The sequence below is a fragment of the Drosophila serrata genome, unplaced genomic scaffold (genome assembly GCF_035046125.1).
Source record: "Drosophila serrata isolate PLE 108 unplaced genomic scaffold, ASM3504612v1 contig_272, whole genome shotgun sequence".
Classification (NCBI taxonomy): domain Eukaryota; kingdom Metazoa; phylum Arthropoda; class Insecta; order Diptera; family Drosophilidae; genus Drosophila; species Drosophila serrata.
In genome coordinates, this window is record NW_028257170.1 from 4,210,390 (window position 1) to 4,233,200 (window position 22,811).

The 22,811-nt window shown below is 41.9% G+C and overlaps 1 protein-coding gene across 1 annotated transcript; it reads right to left on the reverse strand.

Moving 5' to 3' along the window:
* Positions 1-20,416: 20,416 nt before the first annotated feature.
* snky (ubiquitin protein ligase sneaky) lies at positions 20,417-22,806 on the reverse strand. The gene is made up of 2 exons (XM_020961741.2): positions 21,192-22,806; positions 20,417-21,131 (listed from the first exon to the last, which is right to left on the reverse strand). Exons 1-2 carry the CDS (start codon positions 22,656-22,658, stop codon positions 20,499-20,501), a joined length of 2,100 nt encoding a protein of 699 aa, XP_020817400.2. The 5' UTR covers positions 22,659-22,806; the 3' UTR covers positions 20,417-20,498.
* Positions 22,807-22,811: the final 5 nt, after the last annotated feature.

Sequence of the window (22,811 nt, forward strand, 5' to 3'; positions counted from 1 at the left end):
GGCACAGGATCGTCAGCTGGAGATGGAGATGGAGCTTGGGGGCTGAGCAAACACCGCCGCCGCCGCCGCCGCCGCCTTGATTGACTTAAAAATGCATACACCTAGTCGTACACACTCTCATTTGCCTTGGGGCTTGGACTGGCCTATTCGTTCGGCTGTTAATAGAATTTTTCATGAGCTCCGTGGACGCATTGGCATTGTGTGAAGGAGTCGCTCAAACTTGGACGAAATTACTTTATAAGTAGTTAATTTGATTGGCTGAAAAGGGGGCGCCTGGCTGCCATCCTGCCATGCACCTGTCATGTAAGTCAATGGCAAAGTTTTGAATGGGTTTAATCGCCGGGGAGGGCCCAGCACAACTTTCGTAATAATATTTAGCCAACTAGGCATATGCCTAAAAATAGTCTTGTTGCTTGGGAAACTATAAATTGCCTGAGGCTTTTTAAATTAGCTTTGAATTTAGAATGATAATAATAACTTGTTTGGGGGAAACTCATAGAGCAAAGTTCTTGGGGTGTGTTAATGTTTGTAAATATGAGTTTAAAAATTTAAAGCTTTATTTATACACTTTGCATGGTATTATAATTTTAGTCGAAAATGTATTACGTAGTAAAGGAGTCGTTTCTGATCATATAAAGTATATATATTCTTGATCAGATCGATCTGTTTCTACGCAAATTACTCTCTCAATTTTCATCTCTCTTAATTTCTCTCTCTCTCTCCTTTCTCTTGCTCCTACTCTCTTGTTCTCTCTCTCTCTCTCTCTCTCTCTCTCTCTCTCTCTCTCTCTCTCTCTCTCTCTCTCTCTCTCTATTCATTCTTTTGGTATGTCTTTCTCTCACTGTGTATCTCTACAGATACCTCCTTGTCTTTATCTCTCTCTGCCTGTCTCTAGAGATATTTCTTTCTCTCTCGCTCTCACTTTCTCTGTTCTCTTTACACGGAGACTATAAATAGAGAAAATGCCTTCGCACTGACCTCATTCTGTCCGCGGGGAGGCTGCTGTTTACATCTAAAGAGATAGTGGTAGTGAAAGTGACCCCCCTTCGACCCCAAAAATATCACCTGACCAAAGGAATTAAACAATGACGAAAAAGGATAACAGCTATGGACAACCGTTTACTCAAAGGCTGTAGCATAACTTAATTAAATCAGTTTATTTTAAATGGCAAAATGTATTTCATTTCCTTAAACAAATATTTTCTATTTCGAAAAACCTAAAACAGCAAATAAGCAAGTGCAACCCCTTGCAGGTTTATTTAGCAAATTAATCACCATAACAACAGGAACTAATACACAACAAACAAGCCTAAATATCAGACAATTAGCGACAATAGAGTAAACACGGCTCAGTGACAAGTGAAAAAATAATTGTAAACATTTGGACAGAAGGGATGAAGCGAGCCATTGAGCAATGCACTTTCAGCCATGGCTCATAAATTCACCTTCAATAGAAACCCCTTTAAAGTTAAGGGAGGAAATATAACTGGGAAAGGTGCTACTATAACTATTCATAATTAAAAAATATAAATCTCCTTTAAATATAAGCTAGGACATTGATATTCTCAGGGGCGAGTGTGGACGGCACTTTCCCTTTTTCAGCCTAGTGAGAACTATAACCCTCTAAATGGCAAACAAATCCCAGTTGCAGTTCACACTGCATCACACTGCAATTAGATATGCCACCAAACGAGACCGATAATGATTCAAGTCGGGCGCTCATAGCATATATATCCATAGAGATACACACCCCAGTGAACCTCAGACGGTCACGTGTCCTTCACAGGATATTACTTTTATCGGCCACTGCTCAGACACACTCCCGGGCAGCTGATAGCATCCCCGAGCTACCAGAAAAACGATAACTGCCTTTCGGTTTAATCTCAGGCCAGCGATCAGTCTTTCGCCTGAGTTTGCTGTGTGTGTATTCGAAATTAATTTCAGCAAATTCATTACGACCGAAAAGCACATTAACTCGATAAGTAATTTCGCACAAAACGGTGTCAAGTCAACCAAAAATGTGAGACAGGAAATTGAAATTTATATTGGGTTCCTTAAAGGATTCGCGTCGAGATAAAGACGAATGGTTTGAGCTGGGAAATGTTCAAAAAGCAACCATTAAAATTATGAGATCTTTTAATGAAATCTTTGGCTTTTCCAAAGGGTTGTTCTTCAGGAAAGTTAAAAAATCTTAAAGAAATAGATTCAAAAATACAGTCTTTCCAGAGCCCGCTCTTTGTTTACCAAACACAAAACGAGTTTCCAATTGAACCCCCATTCCTTTGGCAGGATCTGTTGCGGATTGGAACCACCCCCCATGGGGGCATCATCAGAAACCCACCCAAAATTCCCATTTTCCCGGCCAAATCCCACCCCGTCGCCTACCAATTACTACCAAAACGCAGCCCGGGGTTCCATCCAAGGCAGACCTGTCTAGGCTGCGGTACAGACATCATTTATCAACAAACCAAACAAATCAAAACGAAGCCGCGCAGCCCCGAAAACTAAAACCATGGCAAACACACGCACACACAGGACCCCGGGTTTTGGCAAATGCAGAAGTGAAAAATGATTTGAAACGGATTACAAGCTGCTTTCATCATCAGCCTCAGCCTCAGCATCATCAGCAGAAGCACGAGTATTTCCAGCACACAGAAATCTATTTACGCAAAACTTTCGTTGGCTGAATGCAAAAACTCTAGCCAAAACAGTAGCTACAAATTGTTGGACACTGAGAAAAAGTGGGGAAGTCACTATATTTCAGCTATTTTAAACAATTTTACAATATTTTTAAATAATAAAATAATAAAATTAGAACAAATAATTGGTGTAATTTGTAGCTCTTCTGAATTAGGAAGCATAATTTGCAAAGGAAAGAAAATGTAAAGATATTTAAGGTAAATTTTTGGGCTTGCATTAAATAATAATAATAATCTAAAAATAAAAATGTAATATATATATAAAGTAGAGTGATTAAATCCACATAAATCAAGAAACAACTAAGCAGACATGGATCTTATTCCAAAAACTAACTCTTCTGGTCACAGGCAGCCTTCTCCTCATTTGTTTAGATAATAACTAATCAAGAAAGGCTACAAAATACCCTTATTTCTCTCACTGTTTCTTTGGAAGTTTTCGGCTCTGGCTCGACATTTTCTGCACAATCACTTAACATCATTAAAATGAAGCGTAAATGAAAATTGCGTTCGCTCCCCGTGCCTCCTGCTCTTGGTCTCTGCTAATGTCGATGGCATTTTTGGAATGTTTCGTGCAAATATGAAAACGCAGCAAGGACAGCTGAGGGGTCCTGGATTTTTGAAGGTGGGGGTGGGGGGGGGGGAGCTGGCAACATCATTCATCAAGGATTTAGTTAAACGACGTCGAGCGGCGAGCGCTGGGTCTCGGGGACCATTCATCATCATTCGTCTGGGATTATGCTTTTTAAACATACGATTGCTGTCAACAGAGTGTCGGTGTGTGTTCGTTCGTTCGTTCGTTCGAGTCCTGCCTGGCTCCTGCCAGAGCGAACCGAACTGGACTGCTCTGAATGGGCTTCCGAATCAAACTGAAAATTCGTTTGGGATCCATTCAAGCTTGGACGGTCTCCGGGCATTAGAACAAATCAAATGTGGGGGGACACACCATAGTCTCCCCTCCCATAAATCAATCATGTTTGTAGCAGCGGCAGCTTCGGGGCAAGTCGCATAATTTATTAAGGAATTTTTACAAATATTTGTAAATAATTTCGGGGGCGAAAAGCAATCTGCTACACGACACTTTGGCAAACAATGGAGTGGGTTCAGTGCATTCAGGGATTAGCAGCAGACAAACAAACGGACAAAACGCCAAACAAACAAACAAACAAACAAGCAAGAGCCCCACAGAAACAAAAACATGTCTGTCATTCTGACAATTGGCTTAGCTTCACTGCCATCCTGTCCTGTCCCTCACCATTGACAGGATGTCCTCTGTAGACTGGGAACTGGTAGCTGGTAACTGGTAACTGGGAGATCGGGGAAGACCAGATGACCGGCTATACAAACAGCAAGCAGCAGCATAGAAGGCTTGTCACAATCACAACATAACACTACGCAACACAACAACAACACACAACACACAAGTCGCAGACGACAGGGCTAAAGTATCCTATAAGCTTGGCTGGGAATGGGGGCTTTTAGCCAAACTGGACAGCTGGTGACTCTACTGGGAATGGGAAAAAGCTGGTCAGCAGGACAGTCGAATGTCGCGATGGAATTGCCAGCGAAACTCTATCAATTTAATTGAAGCACAGCAATGCGATTCGATGGGAAATCAGTGATTGAAGCTTAAGCTTTCCCTTCGAAAATATATGTATATAAAGTAAAAACTCTACACCCCATGACTCATTTTGGCATTTCCTCTGCAAAAGTAAGCAATGAAATAAATAAGGCAAACAAATGTGTTTATTAAATTAACACACACACACACACACGGCTGGACAATTCCACTTCGCAGCTTGGCGACAGACAATTATCATAACAATAATTTAAGATCCGCAAGCAAAAGAAACTTAAGAGGCAGTCGAGTCATTCAAGTGTTTCAAGTTTTCACGCGAAACAATAAAATCAATTTGAATTCCTTGCATAAATTTCGAGGATACCCTGTAAAAAACTGTTACTGAGATGACTGACTTATTGACAGAAAGCGCTCGATGGTGAGTCATTCGGTGCTTTTGTGCACCTTTCTGCGATGTGGTCCAGGGGAATCTGCTGCTAATTGATTGATTGCACGAACCGGTGACTAACCCCAAAAATAAGCAGAAAGAAAACCCAAGGCAAAACGTAGCAGAGCTCTATAAGTGCCGCATGGCATTTTTAATTAGGCATGCCCGGCTGGTCCACAGCCAGAGAGCTCTTAAATAATTCAAAGCAAATTATGCGACAGTTCCCACAAAAGAGCCCAAAAAAGGAGAAGGCAAAAAAAATTGTGCAGACCAAAAAAGCGTTTGGGTAAGCACTTAACCCTTTTTTTTTTTTACTTTCAGAGCCCAGTCCAACCAAGGAATGTCTATAATTATTTGCACTGTGTAAGTCAAAGTTTGCGGAGACCGTCACCCAAGAACCCATTCCACCCACTGGGACAGCCGCAAATAAAGAGCGTTGCAAAAGAAATGTCAATATTATATTTAAGACGTCGTCGTTGGTTGGTTTCTCCTCCTCAGGCAGTTGCGAAAAATTCATGAGGCAAAACACACAAATCAGCAGTAAAAAGGTAAACGCATTTCCACTCTTACCCCTTCTCCCTCGAAGGCAGGGGAGACACACAAAATATTATAATTGCCCAACGAAATGGAAATAAGTTCTGGCATCTTAAGTGCCATTGGCGGAGGCAAAGGGTTCGGCTTCGGAGAGAGGATAAGCAAACCAGGACCATCTTCTGACTCATCTGGAAAGATGCTGCTGCTGGCCAAGAGCTAAACAGATTGATGCGACAATTAATTCAGATTGAAGGTGAGCTTTAACAGAAGATTATGGCAAGAAGTAAGCGGATTTCGTGGGAGGTTTACTGAGCATTAAAAAGAATCGAATTTATTCACATATCTGTTTCATTTATTACTTGTACAAATTAAAAACTGACTTAGTTATTTCCCTTGATTTACCCCTAAAACATTTCAATTAAAAACTTTTCATCATTTCATTGATCTACCATCAATTTGATAGCTCTTTTCCATTTAATTCTCATGCCAGCTTACACTTTTTCTTAGCAACTTTTTCGATTTCCCCTTGCGACTAGTTAGTTTTTTTGGCTTGGCAACTTTTTAGTTACTTTCATGCAATTTTATTGCCACCGCCTACAGTTTCGAGTCAATCCGTTTGAATGACTCATCCGGAATTCAAATGTTATCAAGCGTCTTCTTATCCAATAAATTTTTGGGGACAATGTAAGCGAAGAAGCCCCTGGGTCTCAAGCCAATTAAATTGTTTTCGCCATAAAAATGTGCAGCTACCGGGGCAGAAATTTGGGGGAAAAGCTAAAACTAAAACCAAAGCCACCACGATCCAAGGCTAGCGATAAAAATGAATGAAATTTTATCACACTGGCCAGGCACAGGATATTCGAGGGAAAAAAAGGGACTAACATGACGTCGCACGTTTTGGGCATTCGTCTCGATTGCAGTTTAGTGCAATCAAAGGGGATTCATCTGGGCCAACCCAGCCCAAGGCCCACTCCATCCTGCTCATCGAGCAGTGTCCAGCGAAGCGTTTATAATACCAAACCAGGAACCAGGATCCAGGCACCAGGCACCAGGACCACCGAGGAAAGCACCCAGCGAGTCTTAAACCAAAGAAATTAGTGTAAAACTAAAATCCGATTTGGGAAAACAATGTGATCAAACAGGGTGGCCTCTGAGTTGGTAGTTGGGTTTGGTTTTTGCTTGTGGGTTTGGAATTGGGATTGCGTTTTGGTGGTTGCTGGTGGCTGGTCCTGTGGGAAACCCCCCCGCAGCTCACTTAGGGGTAAGTTTGCTAAAAACATCGCTAGCCGAGATCTGCAGGGTAAGAAATTTGTTTCGAAAAATGAATATCAAAAGTTTCTTTACTAAAACAACGATCCTAATTTGGAATGTAAGTAAAATGAAAGCTTAAATAACTCCATGCTAAGGTTTATTAAATTTCGTATTAGGAATAGTATAAATAGTAACAATAAACGTTTTAAAATATATATTAAATATTTAATAGATAGTCTTTTTAGACTGTAAATTAATATTTTATTTAATACAATAGAATACGTTCTTCTTTAAGTTCCCAAGCTTTATCCCTTTTCTCAGTGTATCTTTTAACTGGTAGTTTTCTCTTACTAATCTGTCTCTCATGGGTTTTCCACAGATTCGTTCTTATAGATTTTTTTTTTTTTTTGCTCGTCCTTTTTATCAGTTGTTAAATATCTGATGGTCGCAGCAACATTTTTATGGCAACGCGCATTCTATTGAATTTGAGAATGGACGCATATGCACGAGAATCTCCTTCACTGTCTGCTCCGATATCTCGCGGATTTGCGACTGCCAGAAATTAGTTTCTTACGCTTGAATTTGCCTTAACGCACACTCAAAGTGCCCGGGGGGATTTGAGTATAATTCGATTAGAAAGGGATTATGGTTGGAACAGGGAACCGGGACCTGGCTCTTCAAAACTTATATATATATGAGTAGGGTTCCCAGTGTATCGTTCCCTTGGCACTTCCATATCACAACGCATCCTAATGGGCGAGCTCAGTTCGCCGGCACGCGTTTTGATGAATGATGTATCGAATTTTTGAGCTGCAAATGGAAGCGGAAGCGAATCTCTTGGAGGAAGTGCTGAAACAACAGCGTAAAGCTTTTAAATGGCCATATGGGGCCCCCATGGAGATTGGACATGCCCTCTGAGGGGGAGGATTCGGGTAACCACTCATAGATCAGGATGGTGACCTCTTAAGTGGATGACGCTGCTCCAAAAATTGATTGAATGTCAGGCGAAGCAAGGAAATCCTTAGACATGGAGAGCATTTTATAAAAGGCCTTAAAAGAATCCCTAAGGGAGGATATTTTAGCAAGCTGGGAAGGGTCTGAAAAGTATGTTTAAGTAATATATTCTTTAATAATATAAATGAAGAGTACTTTTTACAGTTTTATTAAAATTTTACCTACACTATATAAAGTTCCTCCTACCCAGTGAAGTAACATGTTCCATTTTCCAATTTCCCCCCCTTGTCAATGGATAACCCTTCACCACCCTCCCTCCACAGACCCCGAAAAGTAATTCATGACCCCTGGACAAACAATAAAGAAGGAAACCCCCCGAATCCCGAAAACCAAAGAAAAAGGCCAAATGACTTTGCCCAAAAACGGCATCCACCTTTCACCAGAAGGAATCGCAGCCAGACAAAAGCCAAAAGCCTGACCCAAAACTGTCAAGCGGCCTGCAGTAAAAGCAACCTGGACCTGGGAAAGGCTAGAAGAAGGAAAAACAGCAAAAAAAAAAAGCATGGCAAGTGTGCGAAATTGATTTAACCACGAATTGCTAAACGATGCGAAATGGATGCTAGAAGGAAAATGGTCTAGGCCAACACGGTGTGGATTTCCGCGTATATAATTAAGCTGTCAGATTATTGTGACATGGCGACACCGGCGGCTGAATTGTGCCAAAGTGAATTGTATTGTCGCAATGCCGTATAAATATGTATGTATAAAAAAAGGGTCGAAAGGGAAGTAAATAGAGGGTAACAAAAAAAACCATGTATATTTGACACCCCATGCATTAATAACTGTAATTTTCCAGCGAACCCCAGGCTCAATTTTCGGCACAAAAGGGTTGCAATTTATAGCCGATTAAATGCCTGCTCCTGGCCTTCCCCAGCTTCCGATTCGGGTTCATTTTCCTCGCTTCCTGTTTCGCACATTGTGCAAAAAATTGCGTGTCTCGCGATTTGAGCCCCCCCGTGGTTTAGCTCATAAATCGTTGTCCTTCCGTCACTCAAACGATGTGGATTGTCCTTGGGCCAAATCCCTCTCCTTCGAGCATAGAGCGTACGTATCCCGCAGAGTCCTAACTTGGATTTTAATAGTGCGGCAACTCCTGGCCTTGTCAAGGAGATTCGCGATGGGTTGTCGGTCAAAGATTGCAAGGACAGTTGGGGCGACGAATGTCAAATATTAATAACATTGACAGCACCACCAGTTCAAACTGACAAAGTAAGCAAATACGCGAGGGGGAAGAAATATCCTTTTTGCTGGTCCTTGTCACGGGGATTAAATATATTGCATATATAAAAGCCTTTTTGGCTGATGGCCAGATGAAATTTGATGAATATTCAACGCAACTTGTCAGTTTAAATAAAATATATAGTACATAGATACTTTATCTTTATGGCAACGTATCTTAATTTCTCTCCTTTAAAAGCATACTAGTTCCTTGTGGCTAAAAGGTTCGTTTAACTGACAGAACAATAAGCTTGCAGGGTAAAAAAAAAGAATAAACAAAAACACACATTTCTTTTCTGCGATCGCAAAACAATATCCTGCCATTTGTACACATCCCCAATATACTCCTTAATTCCCCTCCGGAACACCCATTTACATGGCCACCGCCTGTTCGGGCCACAACACATTCGCTGGGTCTAAAAGCCCGAAAGAACAATTTTTCTTTTGCCAAAAACTGCGGCTGCGTTTTAATTTTCTATTGAAAATTGTTAAAAGGAGCTCGCAGGATGGGTGGACCGAGGGTGGACCGATTTGTTTGCCGAGGCCGAGGCCGAGGCCGAGGGTAGAGCGTAGAGAAATGGTGGCCGGGAAGGCCAAACCATAAAAGGCAAAAGGGAAGAGACCAATGAACAAAAGAAATTAAATGCCTTTAAGGCATTTTTTAACGATACACAAGACGGCTAGAGCAGAGAAGAGGAGCTTCGAAAGCAGGGAAAGCGAGAAAAACATTTAAGAAAAACATCATCTCCGAGTATTTGCCTGAAACCACAAATTACTTACAGCACGGCGGGTCGTCTAGTGGGCGTGGCACACACCGCCCCTCCCTCCCTCCTGCCAAGCCCAAAGCGAAACCAACAAAAACGAGATTGTATATATATATTCTATATATATATATATATAGAAAGGAAGAGAAGGTCCGCCATATGACCCAACTCCTGGCGAATATAAAGTGTATGCAAAGGAGGCAGCTTCAACCAAACAACAGAGGGCACAAAAAACGAAAAGCAAAGCAAAATAGAAAAGCGAAGCAAATTTTTTACCGTGTCCAGTGGATCCTTTTCCCGCTGGTTTCCTATCTTTCCCGCAAACTGAAATACTTGCAATAAACATGGAACAGGAACAGCCGACGAGGGGCTCCACCGCTGCTCCTTTGGCAGCTCCGTTTATTGCATTGACAGGATACAAGGATACAGGGGCAAAAAATGTTTTACTAAATCTAGGAGAATATGTTTCCTGGTAAATTTGGTAAATTATAATTGAATTTATTCATTATTTGTATTTAAAATGGATGAGTTATTGTTTTATTTCTTACTTATTGTACCTTATAGTATTATTTCTTATACATTTTTTACTTCTAGCGCATCATATATGGTTTAAAAATGATTGATTTATATATAAAATATATTAAATAATTTATTCTAATCCTTCAACATTTAGTTTCTTTAGTTTTTCTTTCTCTGAGTGGGCGGGAATTGCATTTGGCCTGCAGATGCAGTTGCCAGTGGAGTCCTGGGCGAACTGTAGGTTCAGGACCAAAAAGGAGCAACAAAGGCGGGCAGCAGTCGCCTTTTAAATGAAAGATGTTTTCTCTTTATTTTTTTCTCTCTCTTTTTTTTGTTGCTGCTCACATTTACACACAAATGCGGGCGAGTTTCCTGTTGAAAGGAAACAAGAGTCCCGAGTTCGCCTTTTGATGTTTATCCTAGCACAAGGAGACGAAAGGAAGGCTTTTTTCCCTCCCCCTTCCCCCCAGAACAACTGGAGTTTTGGGACATAAGAAAGGAAGTGCGGGAAAAGTGCTTTACTTTTGGAGCTTTTCTTCCTTTCCTTTCCTTCTATGATGGAGCCAATAGAGAAAATCGCTTAAACAGCAGGAAATCTAAGAGCAAAGCTTGATTGAAATAAGTAAATAATTTAAATAAAACAAAAATACTATGCAAAGCATATTTCCAATGTATTAAATTTGTCATCTAATACCTAGCAAGTTTTAAATCAAAAAGAACTTCTCTTTGATTTAGTTGCTAGTGTGTTGAAAATTGTTCCATTTCTTTTGCCAGACCCCTTGGCACTTCCTGGCACTCACCAGAACCAATTTTAATGAACCTCCTGTTGGCTTTCCAGGGGAGACCAGGTCCACAATTATCACAGACCTGCTCCGAACTCTTTAACGGAATCAGCCCCCGGCAAACAATTTCCTCTCGCATGTGCCAGCAAAAAAAGGTGTCAACTCTTTAAGACTTCAACCAGATGAAGAGGCCCAGTGTTTGGCGGCAGAAAAAGAAAGGAAAATGGCAAGAACTCAAACGAGAATCGTTTGCCAATTTCCTGCACAAATTGTACACTTTTTCCCCCAGCCGCTCTCGTTTTTAGTTCTAATTAGGAAAACCCGTATAATAACTCCTGGCCGGCAGATAACAGAGGCCGAGGACGACTCCTCGTCGCAGTTCATTCATTCACTTTGGGCCCCCGGAGGCCATGACTCTCTGGCTGGGACTGAGGCTCAATTTGCTATTTGGCCAATTCCAATGCCTAATGAATGGTAGCAGCGAGAGGAGGCTAGGACAAGCTGGAGTTGCAGCAGTTTCCAAGCTCCAAACTCTCTGCATATGCAGACAATAAAGACTAAGCCCGCCTGGTTGCTTTTTCCATTATTTTCGTGAGCTTCTCTATGAGCTGCAAATGAGCAAATGTCATAATCAGCCCAGTTTCCAGTTTCCAGCTGCCAGCTGCTAGTTCCGGGCACAAATGTGTGAAGCCCCGGTTGCCATGGGCCTGAAATATTCATCTAAATGTAAGGGGAATCCACAATAGAGTGCACTGGAGTACACACAAAGAAATGTATAGTTAAAGATTAATGCAATTGATTAAAAGAAATGCAATTGAAATGTAGAATCAAGTTTTTTGTATTTTAAAAGTGATTGGATTTTATTTTATTTGCTTTTCGACATTTTTACAAGTAAGTAAGTCTCAAAGATCCCCTTAGCTTTCAGTATAGAGTATTATTTTTATTTCCAAGTGTTGTTTTTTTTTTGCCAAGGAGCAAGAGTGCAACACCCATTCTGTGCTCTCGATTCCCCTAAACCACGAGAGGAGTTGGTTGCCGGCTCAGAATGCGGCACAAACTTCAAAGTGTCATTAAAGTGTTAATTGCTTTCGGCTGCTACCCCTTCTACCCCATGTGTGTGAGCTAAAATAAAGAACAAAAAAACCAAACAAAAACAAGAAAAGAAGCTAAATTCGCGAAGCCAAAGATTGAATACCCTTGCAAACCATTAGGTTGAATCAGAAATCTATTATAACTAAGCCAAAAAATGCATTAATTTCACTCCAGAAATCGATCATAAATAAGCTAAAAGCATTTGCATTTTTGAAACAATATTTATTGATATTTTTAGATGTTTATAGGACAATTATTTCGAAAAATCGAAGTTTAAAAAACTTATTACTAAGCTAACAATTTATTTCACTCCGGAGAGTTTTCCTATGCTTGTTTTTACTAGGTTAATAAATACTGTTTACGCAATTTAGAATTTTAATAATTAGTTATTTTTGTTCATTTTTGCAAATGTAAAATTAAATCTTTTTGAAATTTTTGAAAAAAATTAAATATTTCTCAGACTTAGGTAGATCGATCCGGCTCTTAATGCTGATCAAGAATATATATGATTTCTATGGTTGGAAATGACTCCTTCACAGTGTTGCAAGCTTCTTACTGAACTCATAATACACTGTAAAAGTATAAAAAGATGCAAAAAAAGTGCAAAACCAAGCATCGGCGCCTTTTGCTTTTGCCGGAACTTTGACACAGTGGGAAAAGGAGAAAAAGTGGTGCAAACGGAAGTTTGCAATTAAAGCGTTAATTGTGTTAATTTCTTGTGAATTTCAACAGCTCTTACAAAGACAATGAAGATGTTGCCACACACTGAACTAGTGCGCCGTTTGCCCCGCATTTTGCACGGCAAAAAACAACCACAACAACCACAAATCAAACAATGCCCACCCACACGAAATGGCCGCGGGAACAGCATTAAACGAGCAATTAAGGAGAGCGCTGCCAAAGTCTAGACATTGGTCATAAAAAACTGGATCACCAGAGGTCCTGCCACCCTAAGGAAGAAAGGAAACTATTTATGCCTATATGGCGGCCATTAAACGGAGCTACATCCTCCACAGACATGATTTTATGGTCCTTCCAGCAGTTAAAATCGCATTAAAAGTCCCGAAATGAAAATGACTAATTGGACAGATGGAAAAATCAAAGAGGTCCAATCAGCAGAACGTGCAAACTGTGCTTGTAAAGCCATTCGATGGATACCATATGTATGTATCTGCGAGATGCACAAAAGGTGGAATGTGCCCACGAATCTGTCCCTTTTGCCCCGAGTCCTCGAATATTAGCGACAAAGGCTTTCGGCAAACCTCTCAGAACCAAGCTGAACTGAACTGATTAAGCTGCATTCGAGCGCGAGGTTTCTGTTTATATTTATACATTTCTCTGTTGAGCTTTTTTTTCCTGAAGGGAAGAGATCTTTGTGGCCAAGGCTGACTGACTGCTGACAGCTGGTGACTGCGAGTGATACAGTGTGACAAAAAATTGGGGAGTAGGAAACGATTCTGTACACTTTTCTTTATATATTCGATTGTTATCTATAGTTAGTTAAACCGAACTGTAAGCTAAATACAGATTCTGCGGTGTTAAAGGCGCCTGAAAATATTTTTAAGCATTTGTAATATTATATTATATTAGTTTTGTTTTTAAGGGTATCCTGACAATGCCAGCTTTAAGCCAACTTCTCGACCCTCTAAGGGCCACATTTTCCATATCGTTCGAGACCCTTTTTTTGAGGTTAGTGTCGTCTGAGTACTTTACGACACATCGTCACGCTTTTGTGACATTTTGTCCTTTTTTTTTTCTTGCCTTCACTCTGGGTTTTTGGCTCAGTTCAGTTCGGTTCGGTTTCGTTTGCTTTGGTTGGCAGCACTCAAGACTTTTGCTTTTTTCGGGCACTTTCAACGGATGCCCTCACAATGGACTTAAAAATTCCCTTTCAACACTCTGCCCCATCGGTGCTAAGCATGCAAAAGTGGAGGAGCCAGGAGACACAGCCCCCAAAACCCAAACCCAAACCCAAACCAAAACAGGGCCAGAATCGTCCGGCGAATGAGCAATCCTTTTATGGTCTTAATGCGATTGATGGTCCATCGTCGCGTCTCCACTTTTCAGTCGAAGTCTGAGTCTCAGCCTCAGTTTCGGCGTGTTTGACAGCCGCCGACGGACAAGAGACAACAGACAACAGACAATGGACAACGAACAACGAACAACGAGCACAGATTGATGGATCCCCACATTAAGCGGATGATGTAGGAGACAATGATAATTTTTTCGTTATTGTATTCCAGCGAAGAGAGCAAGTGGAATAACTTTAATAAAATCGAAAATCGCATAATTTTCGAGTTCCTGGAACGGGTTAGTCGGGGCCCCCATTAAAGTTGGCCAAAAGTGCATCACATCCTGGGATGAATTTTCAAATGCGTTGTAGCTTCAAGGGAGATTCTGAACAAGAATCCAGCGATTTGTCATCACAGCGAGGTGGGTTTTAATAGTTTAAATTAATTTTCAATAACATTTAATGAATTTACAGAGGGTAAAGTATAAATAATGGAAAGAACTCCAAGTCTAGTAGCTTTAATTCAACAAATTCAAAGAAATTCCAACCAAAACACACTATCAGACTAAAGAATTAATTATTTAAATATACATTTTGTTGTGGATTTTACTCTCTTCTGTCTGGAAACTTTAAAACCCACCTTCGCCAAGGACAGACTTGGCCAATTTGAAGGCGAAACCCAACAGGTTTCCATCATCTTCTTTAAGTTATTCCCCTGACTTTTGGGTGCCGCAGAACCCGAAAGCATTTCAAGTCGGCTTTAATTTAATTTACCCTTATTATATGTAGAACAAAGGCAAAAGGCACAAGGCACAAGGTAGAATGTAAAACGGATGCAGAGGGCGATGTATATATGACTACCGCAAAAGGATAATGGGGATCATTAAGCGCATTATCGGCAGGGATATGTGTATGCCAAATAAATTGAGTCTCAATTTGGCCCCCGATTAGCCGTTAATGATTATAATTTCGGGTGGAATTTCCTTCCACAGATTCACCGAGAACGAGGACCTATGCATGACGCTGGACGTGGGAAACTCTCCATCCGAGGCAATTGTTTCATTCTATTAATTGCTGGCCAGTGACTCTGAACTGCAAGTCGCATATCAAAAGCGTAGCCAAAAGGCTTGAGAAAAGAATGCCAGGCATTTGTCTTCTTCACGCCACAATGGAGAGGGGACAGGTATGAGGTCGGGTGCTAATTTAGTAAAACTAAAGCGGAATGCCAAGACAGGTCAAGAAAAAACTAAAAAAAACTAGAGTCAACCAGGCAAGACCGGCTCTAGACAAGACTCTCTGCTCCCTTTTTTCGCCAAACGATGAGGAAACCACCCAGCTCAATTATATGTATTTGCACAATTCACAATTAACGTATCAAAATCTGTGCGCTAAACTAAATCTAATTACCAAGCAATGGTCTCTGGGCATAAAGGAAAAAGTGGGAATATTTTCACAGAGAGTTGACGAATGGGAAATGCACTTTTATATCTGAATTTTGCTCTCTTTAAACTTTATACTCTTGCAGGACATTGTATCAAAAGAAAGAAAGATGCAAAGCCATAAAGAAATTAGTTTCGATCCTATAAACAATGTATATCTTGATCAGCATGAACAATAGTTTGCAAATTTCTATAAAACCTTCTTGAAGAAATTTATAAGTATATATAAATACACAGATTTATTCACCAATAAACTACTTGTGGAATTAAAGTAAATGCTTCTTAGGCATAGTAATAATTCTTTTAAGCTTTGATTTCTTCACACATTTGACATAGATAAATAACTATTGAAGAAATTATTACTTATAAAGGCCTTCTTGGGGATATTTTATTATTTATTTACATTATTATTTTACATCATTATACCACCCTTAAATAATATAAATATTACAAAATAAAATACACTTTATTTAGAAATGTTTTGTATTCTTCTCGACTTTAAATATTTTTGAATGAAACTCCATTTGGAAGGGTAAATTAATGCCTTTAGATTGAGCCTACATTACAACCACATCCACAGGCACATCCACATCCAGCTCCAAATCCCATGGGGCGGTCAGTGGCGGCAGCTTTCTGTGCTACTTCCGACAGCCGGAGTTGGAGTTGGATTCGGACTTGGACTTGGATCTGGAGTCGCAGTTGGACTTTGGCTAAATGCTCCAATGGCGTTGGCTGCCATTTGTCAGGCAGCCGACCGCAAAATAGTTGCACTCACTTCTTTGTTGGTGCCTGGTGCTGGTGCCTGGTGCTTTTTTGTTGCCTGCCCCGCTTGACGCGATAATAAGAGCGATGAGGGGAGGTAAGGAACCGCAGGCCCAGACCCCAGACCCCAGACCCCATCCCAAACCCAGCCCATCCTCAAACATAGTGTGAGAACTACTACTAGCCCGGGTCTCTTTTTTTTCGCCCAGTTTTCGCTAGTTTTCGCGAGGAAAATAAATACCAATCTACATAAAAGTGGAAACCAAATAAGAAAAACACAGTCCGTTTGTTGGCCATTTTCTAGAGCGAGAGCGATAGGGGGGAGGGGAAGGGAAAACCTGCTCCTGTCTGCCTTCTAAAGCAACTCGATGGCACAAGAACCGGGGAGTTGCAAAGAAGTGGACAAAAAAGTGCTGGAAACGAAGCTAGGAAAACGCAAATGGATCAGGGATGAGACTATCAGATGATAATGGAAAGATATAGATCATTGTTTGCTTTAGTTTATTCTAAATATAAAAATAAACATTAATATATTCAAGAAGTAACCCAATACAATTTACAATTTAAAGTTTTTATAGTCTATTTATCATATACAGAACCCTCTCTCGTGACTCACGAGCTCATCTTTGCTTTTGGCCAACTGGGCAGTCATCGGGCATCTGGACTGGGAGGTTTTGCGGTTACAATTTGGAGTGTAGAGGCCCGGGCCCCAGTCTAGTTTTGATGAAATTGCTCGAAATAATAGGGTGAAAATGCTTTGGTGCTTGTGCTATGTGCTTTTGCTCTGTGCTCTGCTTTTGCTTTGCTTTGCTTTCTGCGCTTCGCCTTTTAACTCTTTCGCGCTTTGGCTGTGAAAGACCCAAAAAGGCGTTAGCTGAGCTGAGCCAACAAACCGATCCCCGGCACAAAACTCTGAGTTCAACACGCACAGGGGAGTTTCCTACTCGTTTTTTATTGCAAGCAAAATATACAAAAAGTGGGTGAATATAAAGCCGAGTGAAAGATTTGCGGTGTGCTGTGCTGGGTGTGTGTGTGTATGTGAAAATTGGGTCTGGTGTTTGGGAGTTAGACTTGACAAAGCTGAGATTTCCATGCGGTTGCCAAATGATTTCTATACGACAGCGAAATAAATGCATTCGCACGTTCATATTTCTGCCGTGTGAGGAATCCAATTAGCGATTTGCTTTGTGAGAAAAAATATGAGATCACAAAAGATAGTTGGCTATCGCATTCCAAGACCAAAGAACTCACCTTGAAAGGGGATTTAGATGCACAGAAAGTAAACTTAGATTTAGCTTTTCATCTTCATATCTTTACTACAAAAATAAGCTATTTTCCTATCAGGTTCAAGGTTCAATTATATCCTCAAAGTGTTATTAATTTAATCAGTTATTGAACACAAATATCTCCTTTATTCTAATACCTTTTTTTTATATATTTAAACACAATTAAATGGCTTATTTTTCTCCCAGTGAACATTCATCTTTTCAGGGCTTATCCTTCTCCCCATATTCGAATATAAATTTTATATAAATAAAGGCAAACATCGCTCACCGACTTAATTGAGTTACCTGTCCACATCGAATATAACAAAGGGGAAAAAACCATAAGGCAGAGCATAATCCACAAAAAATCAAAACCCATCCACCGCCAAACCTTTCAAATCAATTACTTTAATCAATTTTTAACACGTTTGCGCTTCTTTGCACCCGTCGGCGCCTCGGTCTCATCTTCTCTTCTTTTTTTTTGCTAAAATTTTAATTATGAAGATTAAATACGAGCGAGCACAAAGGCAGAACAAACTAACCTGCCATAACAAACTCGAAATAATATTAAAGAATTTTTATTGAAATAATGGCAGGCACACAGAGCCCAGAGAGCTGAGGGCGCATCGCGTTCTCGTTCGCGGTTCGTCAGTGTCAGACGAGGGAACTTCAAAGGCGGGGTACTCGAGGAGAGCTCTGGATAACTAGAGGATGAACCAGGGGAAAGGGACTGGGATGCAGGGTACAGGGACACACTGATTGGGGGCGACGACAGGCTGTCCCTCACTGCTCCCTCTGTTTCTGCCGCTTTGCCGCTTTTCTAATTGAAATGTTCCGCACCATATTTCTCTACGCTTTACCACCTGCTGCTGCTGCTGCTTCGCGGATGGAACGACTTTGCCCCCTTTGCAGCATTCCCCCTCCCCACCCCCCTGCTAAATAGTTCTCTCTCAGTGTCTGTGCTGTGGGACCCAGCCTGGACTCGGGGGCCTCACTCGCAAATTGCAGGCGAAACCGCTGGAACAGAAAACAACAAAAAACTACAAAGAACAAAAAGTAAAGGAAGCAAACAATGCACTGACCAGCGAGCATCCAACCATCCGTGGGCCATCGTTTTCATCCGCTTCCTTCATTATCAACGCCAAGTTGAGCCCGTGATGATAAAGGCAGTTGAGGGACTCGGCCCGATTATTTTTCACCACTTTGGCCATTTTTCCCTTCGACTATGATATTTTGCTAATACTCTTCTTAAGGGGAGTATGCATAAATGTACTGAGTTTGTCATGCCAAAGTTTATGGAAATATATCTAACTATTTATAGCAAATACAGGTCATTTATTTGTGCAGAAGACATTCTGCTTAGCATTTCTAGATATTTTCCCTATAAAGTTAAATAATTAAGAACCCTCAACCTTAAAAATCAACAACTAATATATCCAGAAGCATAAATCCTAACTTGTTTATATTAATTTTCTGTTTATACTTATATATTCCTTTATCAAAGAGTATTCCCAAGCTTATAGTTCACTCACAGCTCCATTTCTCGCCCATTTTTGCAGCCATTCGTCTGCATTTTTCTAGGAAATAATTCTTTGCTGGTTTTTTTCCAGAGTTTTCTTTCTGTATTTTTTTTCCCGACAATGTCTCGTCTCCAGTCCAGTTGCGTCTTTATAGTCTGCGGACATCGGAGTTCTCTGAAGGAGGAGCAAGTGTGGGAGAAGGAGAAGGCCTCCGTAGAGTGGAGTGAAGTTCTCCGGGTGCTCCGCCACTGTCAGGCAGAGTGTCACACCTGTCACTTTTGTGGCTGATCACAACAACCGCCGTGGCCAGAGACGAGGGACGTCGACGACCTCGCCCCATTATTTTTGCAGGCTGGGAATGGTGCAACAAGGTGTGAACGTCAAATAATCACCTCAGCACACGGCATGCCGGTCTGAGGATTCAAACCTCATTCACCGTCGGGGTATTTATTTTTCCTAAGAAAATTCGTCGCATTTTTTAGGGATCTCCCCACCCACGACATATGTGTGAAATTTCAATGGAAAGACACAGGCAGCGCTTCCCATTTGTGGTTCCTTTATGTTTGCATAATTATTTTATTACAGACTGGATGTCAGGGGAAGCCAAAAGTCTTATGAATATTAAAGCAGAGGCAAGACTTTGTTTCCTCCCAGAAGCCAGGCGAAAGGAAAGGTGCCCGAAAGGCGTCCAAGTTCATCCTATCATCTCCGTTGAGTCTAGACAATTTGCAACCGAAAAACTTTTGTTCCGCTTTCACTCGCCGCATTTCTGTAGGCATTTCTTCAATTAGCGTTTTTATTATTTTTAATTAACAATTTTGCAACTTAATCCTTGCAGCCGAGTGTTGGGGCTAGTGCTCCTCTCCAGCAGCTCGCTTTCCCCCCCGTGGCATAATCGAATCAGCGACGCTTGAGCAAAGTTTGTCTAAGGACAAAAAGTTTTTCCTCCCACCAGACATGTGCATAATTATGCCGGGAAAATGGAAGAGAGAGAGGACCCAAGCCCAGGGCCAAAACACAAAGGGTGGACAACTAATTGAGCGATGTTTGTTGTTGCAAAGAGAAATGTTCTCCGAACTTGCAGCAGACAACTGGCAGACAGTGCCATCGGCCGAGGAAATGCTAAGAATTAAGTTTGACAGACTGGAAAAATGGCAATTAAGTTGCTAGATATGATTATCATAGCAGCAGGACAGTTAATAAAGGGTAGTGCCAGTGATGGGATCAAGGGACCGAGTAGAGTTTCCATGAAGAAGATGATGATTACCAAAGAATTCCCCGAAACGGGTGCAAGGCATTTCCAATTCAAAGGGTAAACTTTTGCCATTGCTTTTAGCACACACGAGAAACTTTTGTAATGCCATTAAATAGCTTTATAAATTGTTAATGCCAGAAAGGATAAGCATTTAGGGCGGTTCCTTGCCATAATCCTTTCTAACACACTATATATGAATGGTTTCCATAAACTTTAGGTACCTTATATTTATAGCAAAGTAAAGCCCAAAAAGGTATTGAATTGAACATGTAAGGATACCAAAATCTATCACTTTTTAGGTACCTTATATTTATAGCAAAGTAAAGCCTAAAAAGGTATTGAATTGAACATGTAAGGATGCCAAAATCGATCACTTTCGCTTCCTGTGGACATACACATCAATGCTGGACTCATCGTCTATAACCACACCGTGGTGCATGGTGAGTACTGCCTCGCAATTGATGCACACGTGATTCATTTCCTCGGTACAGACGTCGCAATAGGGCACACCGCAATTGTGGCACAGAATGAAACTCTGGTCCTCCGGATCCCAGCAGACCAGGCAGTTCAGCTGGCCCCAGGAGAAGTAACGCAGCCAGGAGAAGGCCTGCGGCCAGGCTGAGCGGAGACGCAGCAACGGATTCAAATGCCTATGAACCTTGTACTTGGCCAGATTAGTCTCCACATCCTCCACCAGGTTCTGCAGTGCCAGGGCCCGCAGACGCAGGATGCGATTGTAAAGGTAAAGGATGCGCTGCTTCTCGCGCTTCTCGTAAAAGTAACCACAAATGACACGCCGCATGCGAAGGAATGTATGCGAATAGCAGACCACCACAAAGATGGCCAAATAGAGGAGCATCAGCCAATGGTAGAAGCTCCAGGGCAGGACATGGGGTTTCGGCAGGCACTCCTCGTTGCTCAGCGATGTGGCGACATGCTCGTGGATATTAAAGTTGTGCATCGTGACGCGCAGCAATTGGGCCATTTTCCCTATGCCGGTGATCTGTCAAGGATTTATGATTAGGATTGACCGTGGTAGGCATCCTCCAGGATCAGGACTCACATTAAAGCGCACCTCATGCTCACCCCTCTGGTCATATCTGACCAGTGATCGCTGCCGGATAATCTGCAACAGATCGACAACTATCCGATCGAAAAGTAAGAAAATGGAAGCGCAGACCAATTCCAGGGCGAAACGGAGCTGGGTGTAAAACACCTTGTTAACCTCTTCGGAAGATCGTGAGCAGAAGCTTTTGGAGTCGATGTAACGCACCTTTTCGTAGGTGCGCAGCGGTAGAATTGAGACATTTCGCTTCTTCTTGAGCCGCTGATCGACGTGCTTGAAATAGTTGGTGATATACAGATTATCAAAGTCCACATTTTCCAGATACCAGAAGTAGTATCTCAGCGAATAGAAGGGTACACGTAGTATGAATAGGCAAAGGAACATCTCAAACACTTTCATGATTCTGTTAAAGGTCCTGCGATGCCGCTTAAACTCCTCGGTGAAGCCCTCCGTAGTGCGTTCAGCGGATCTAAGATGGCTCTTGGCCATCTCCTCGTCCCGCAGTTTGTAGCTAATCACAATCTCGGAACTGTTATCAAAGAGCTCCTGCTCGGTCCGCAGCAATTCCACATAGGTTTCCCCGAAATTGCGAGGTATCACCTGCGAGGGATCACAGATCTTGTCCGGATCACCAAAGACATCCACCTCGCAGATAATGTCCACACGATATGGCCAGCAAATGACCTTGGCAACCCACCATTGGAAGTTGGTGGTGCACTTGCGGTATCCCTCCCGGAAAACCTTCTCGCAGACACGCTGGCCACTGTCCAGCTGATGTTTGCATCGGTTCATCATGTTTAGTTTGAAGCGCTCTTGCATCTCGCCGGCTGTGGGCAGCTCTCTTCCCACCGCCGGATTTGTGATATTAACCTCATGCATCCTTGTCTCTCCGCTCTCGTCGGGTATATCGGACTGCTCGACGGCACGTTTTAGATCGCCCAGCACACCCTGCAGCTCCTCGAAGGTCTGCCGGATCTCGTCCACATCCCTGTCCATGTTCTTCAGGGTGTTCGTAAAGGGTTTGGCCATTAGGTCAAAGCGTGTCTTGGACAGATTGTAAGTCAGCATTGTGCTGCAGACAAACACACGGGATACCTCTTCGGCATTGGACACCAGATTCTCAATGGGTCCGGCGATAATCAAGGCAAAGGCCATGGCGCGCAGGTACAAGGTGCCCGCCCTGCCCGCCAGCTGGACAAAGGTGAGCAGGACCACGGTTCGGATGCCGCGGCTCAAGGCGTAGAGTACGGCCGTCAGCAGGACCAAAGCCGTAAGCAAAGTCGAACTCATGCCTTTCCGGGACAGGCTAAAGTTCAGGGTTAACAGCGTCCACAACAGGTAGCCGGAGATCAGTCCAATCACAAAGCTAAACATGCCCCGGACACGCTTAAGCTTACGTGTTTCCTGGCTCTTTGGTCCATAGATCAGACAATAAATGGGACGCCAGCGCCAAATCAGAAACATGACGAAAGTGAAAGTAAGGACTGAAAGTGAGTACTTCTAAAGGTTGGGAACCTTTGAAGTTTGTTCCAAAGGTTGCCTCAAATATGGAACCTTATTTTAAAGGTAGAAAACCGAAACTAAATTAGTAGTTTTATCAATTTTTGTTCGTTTTAT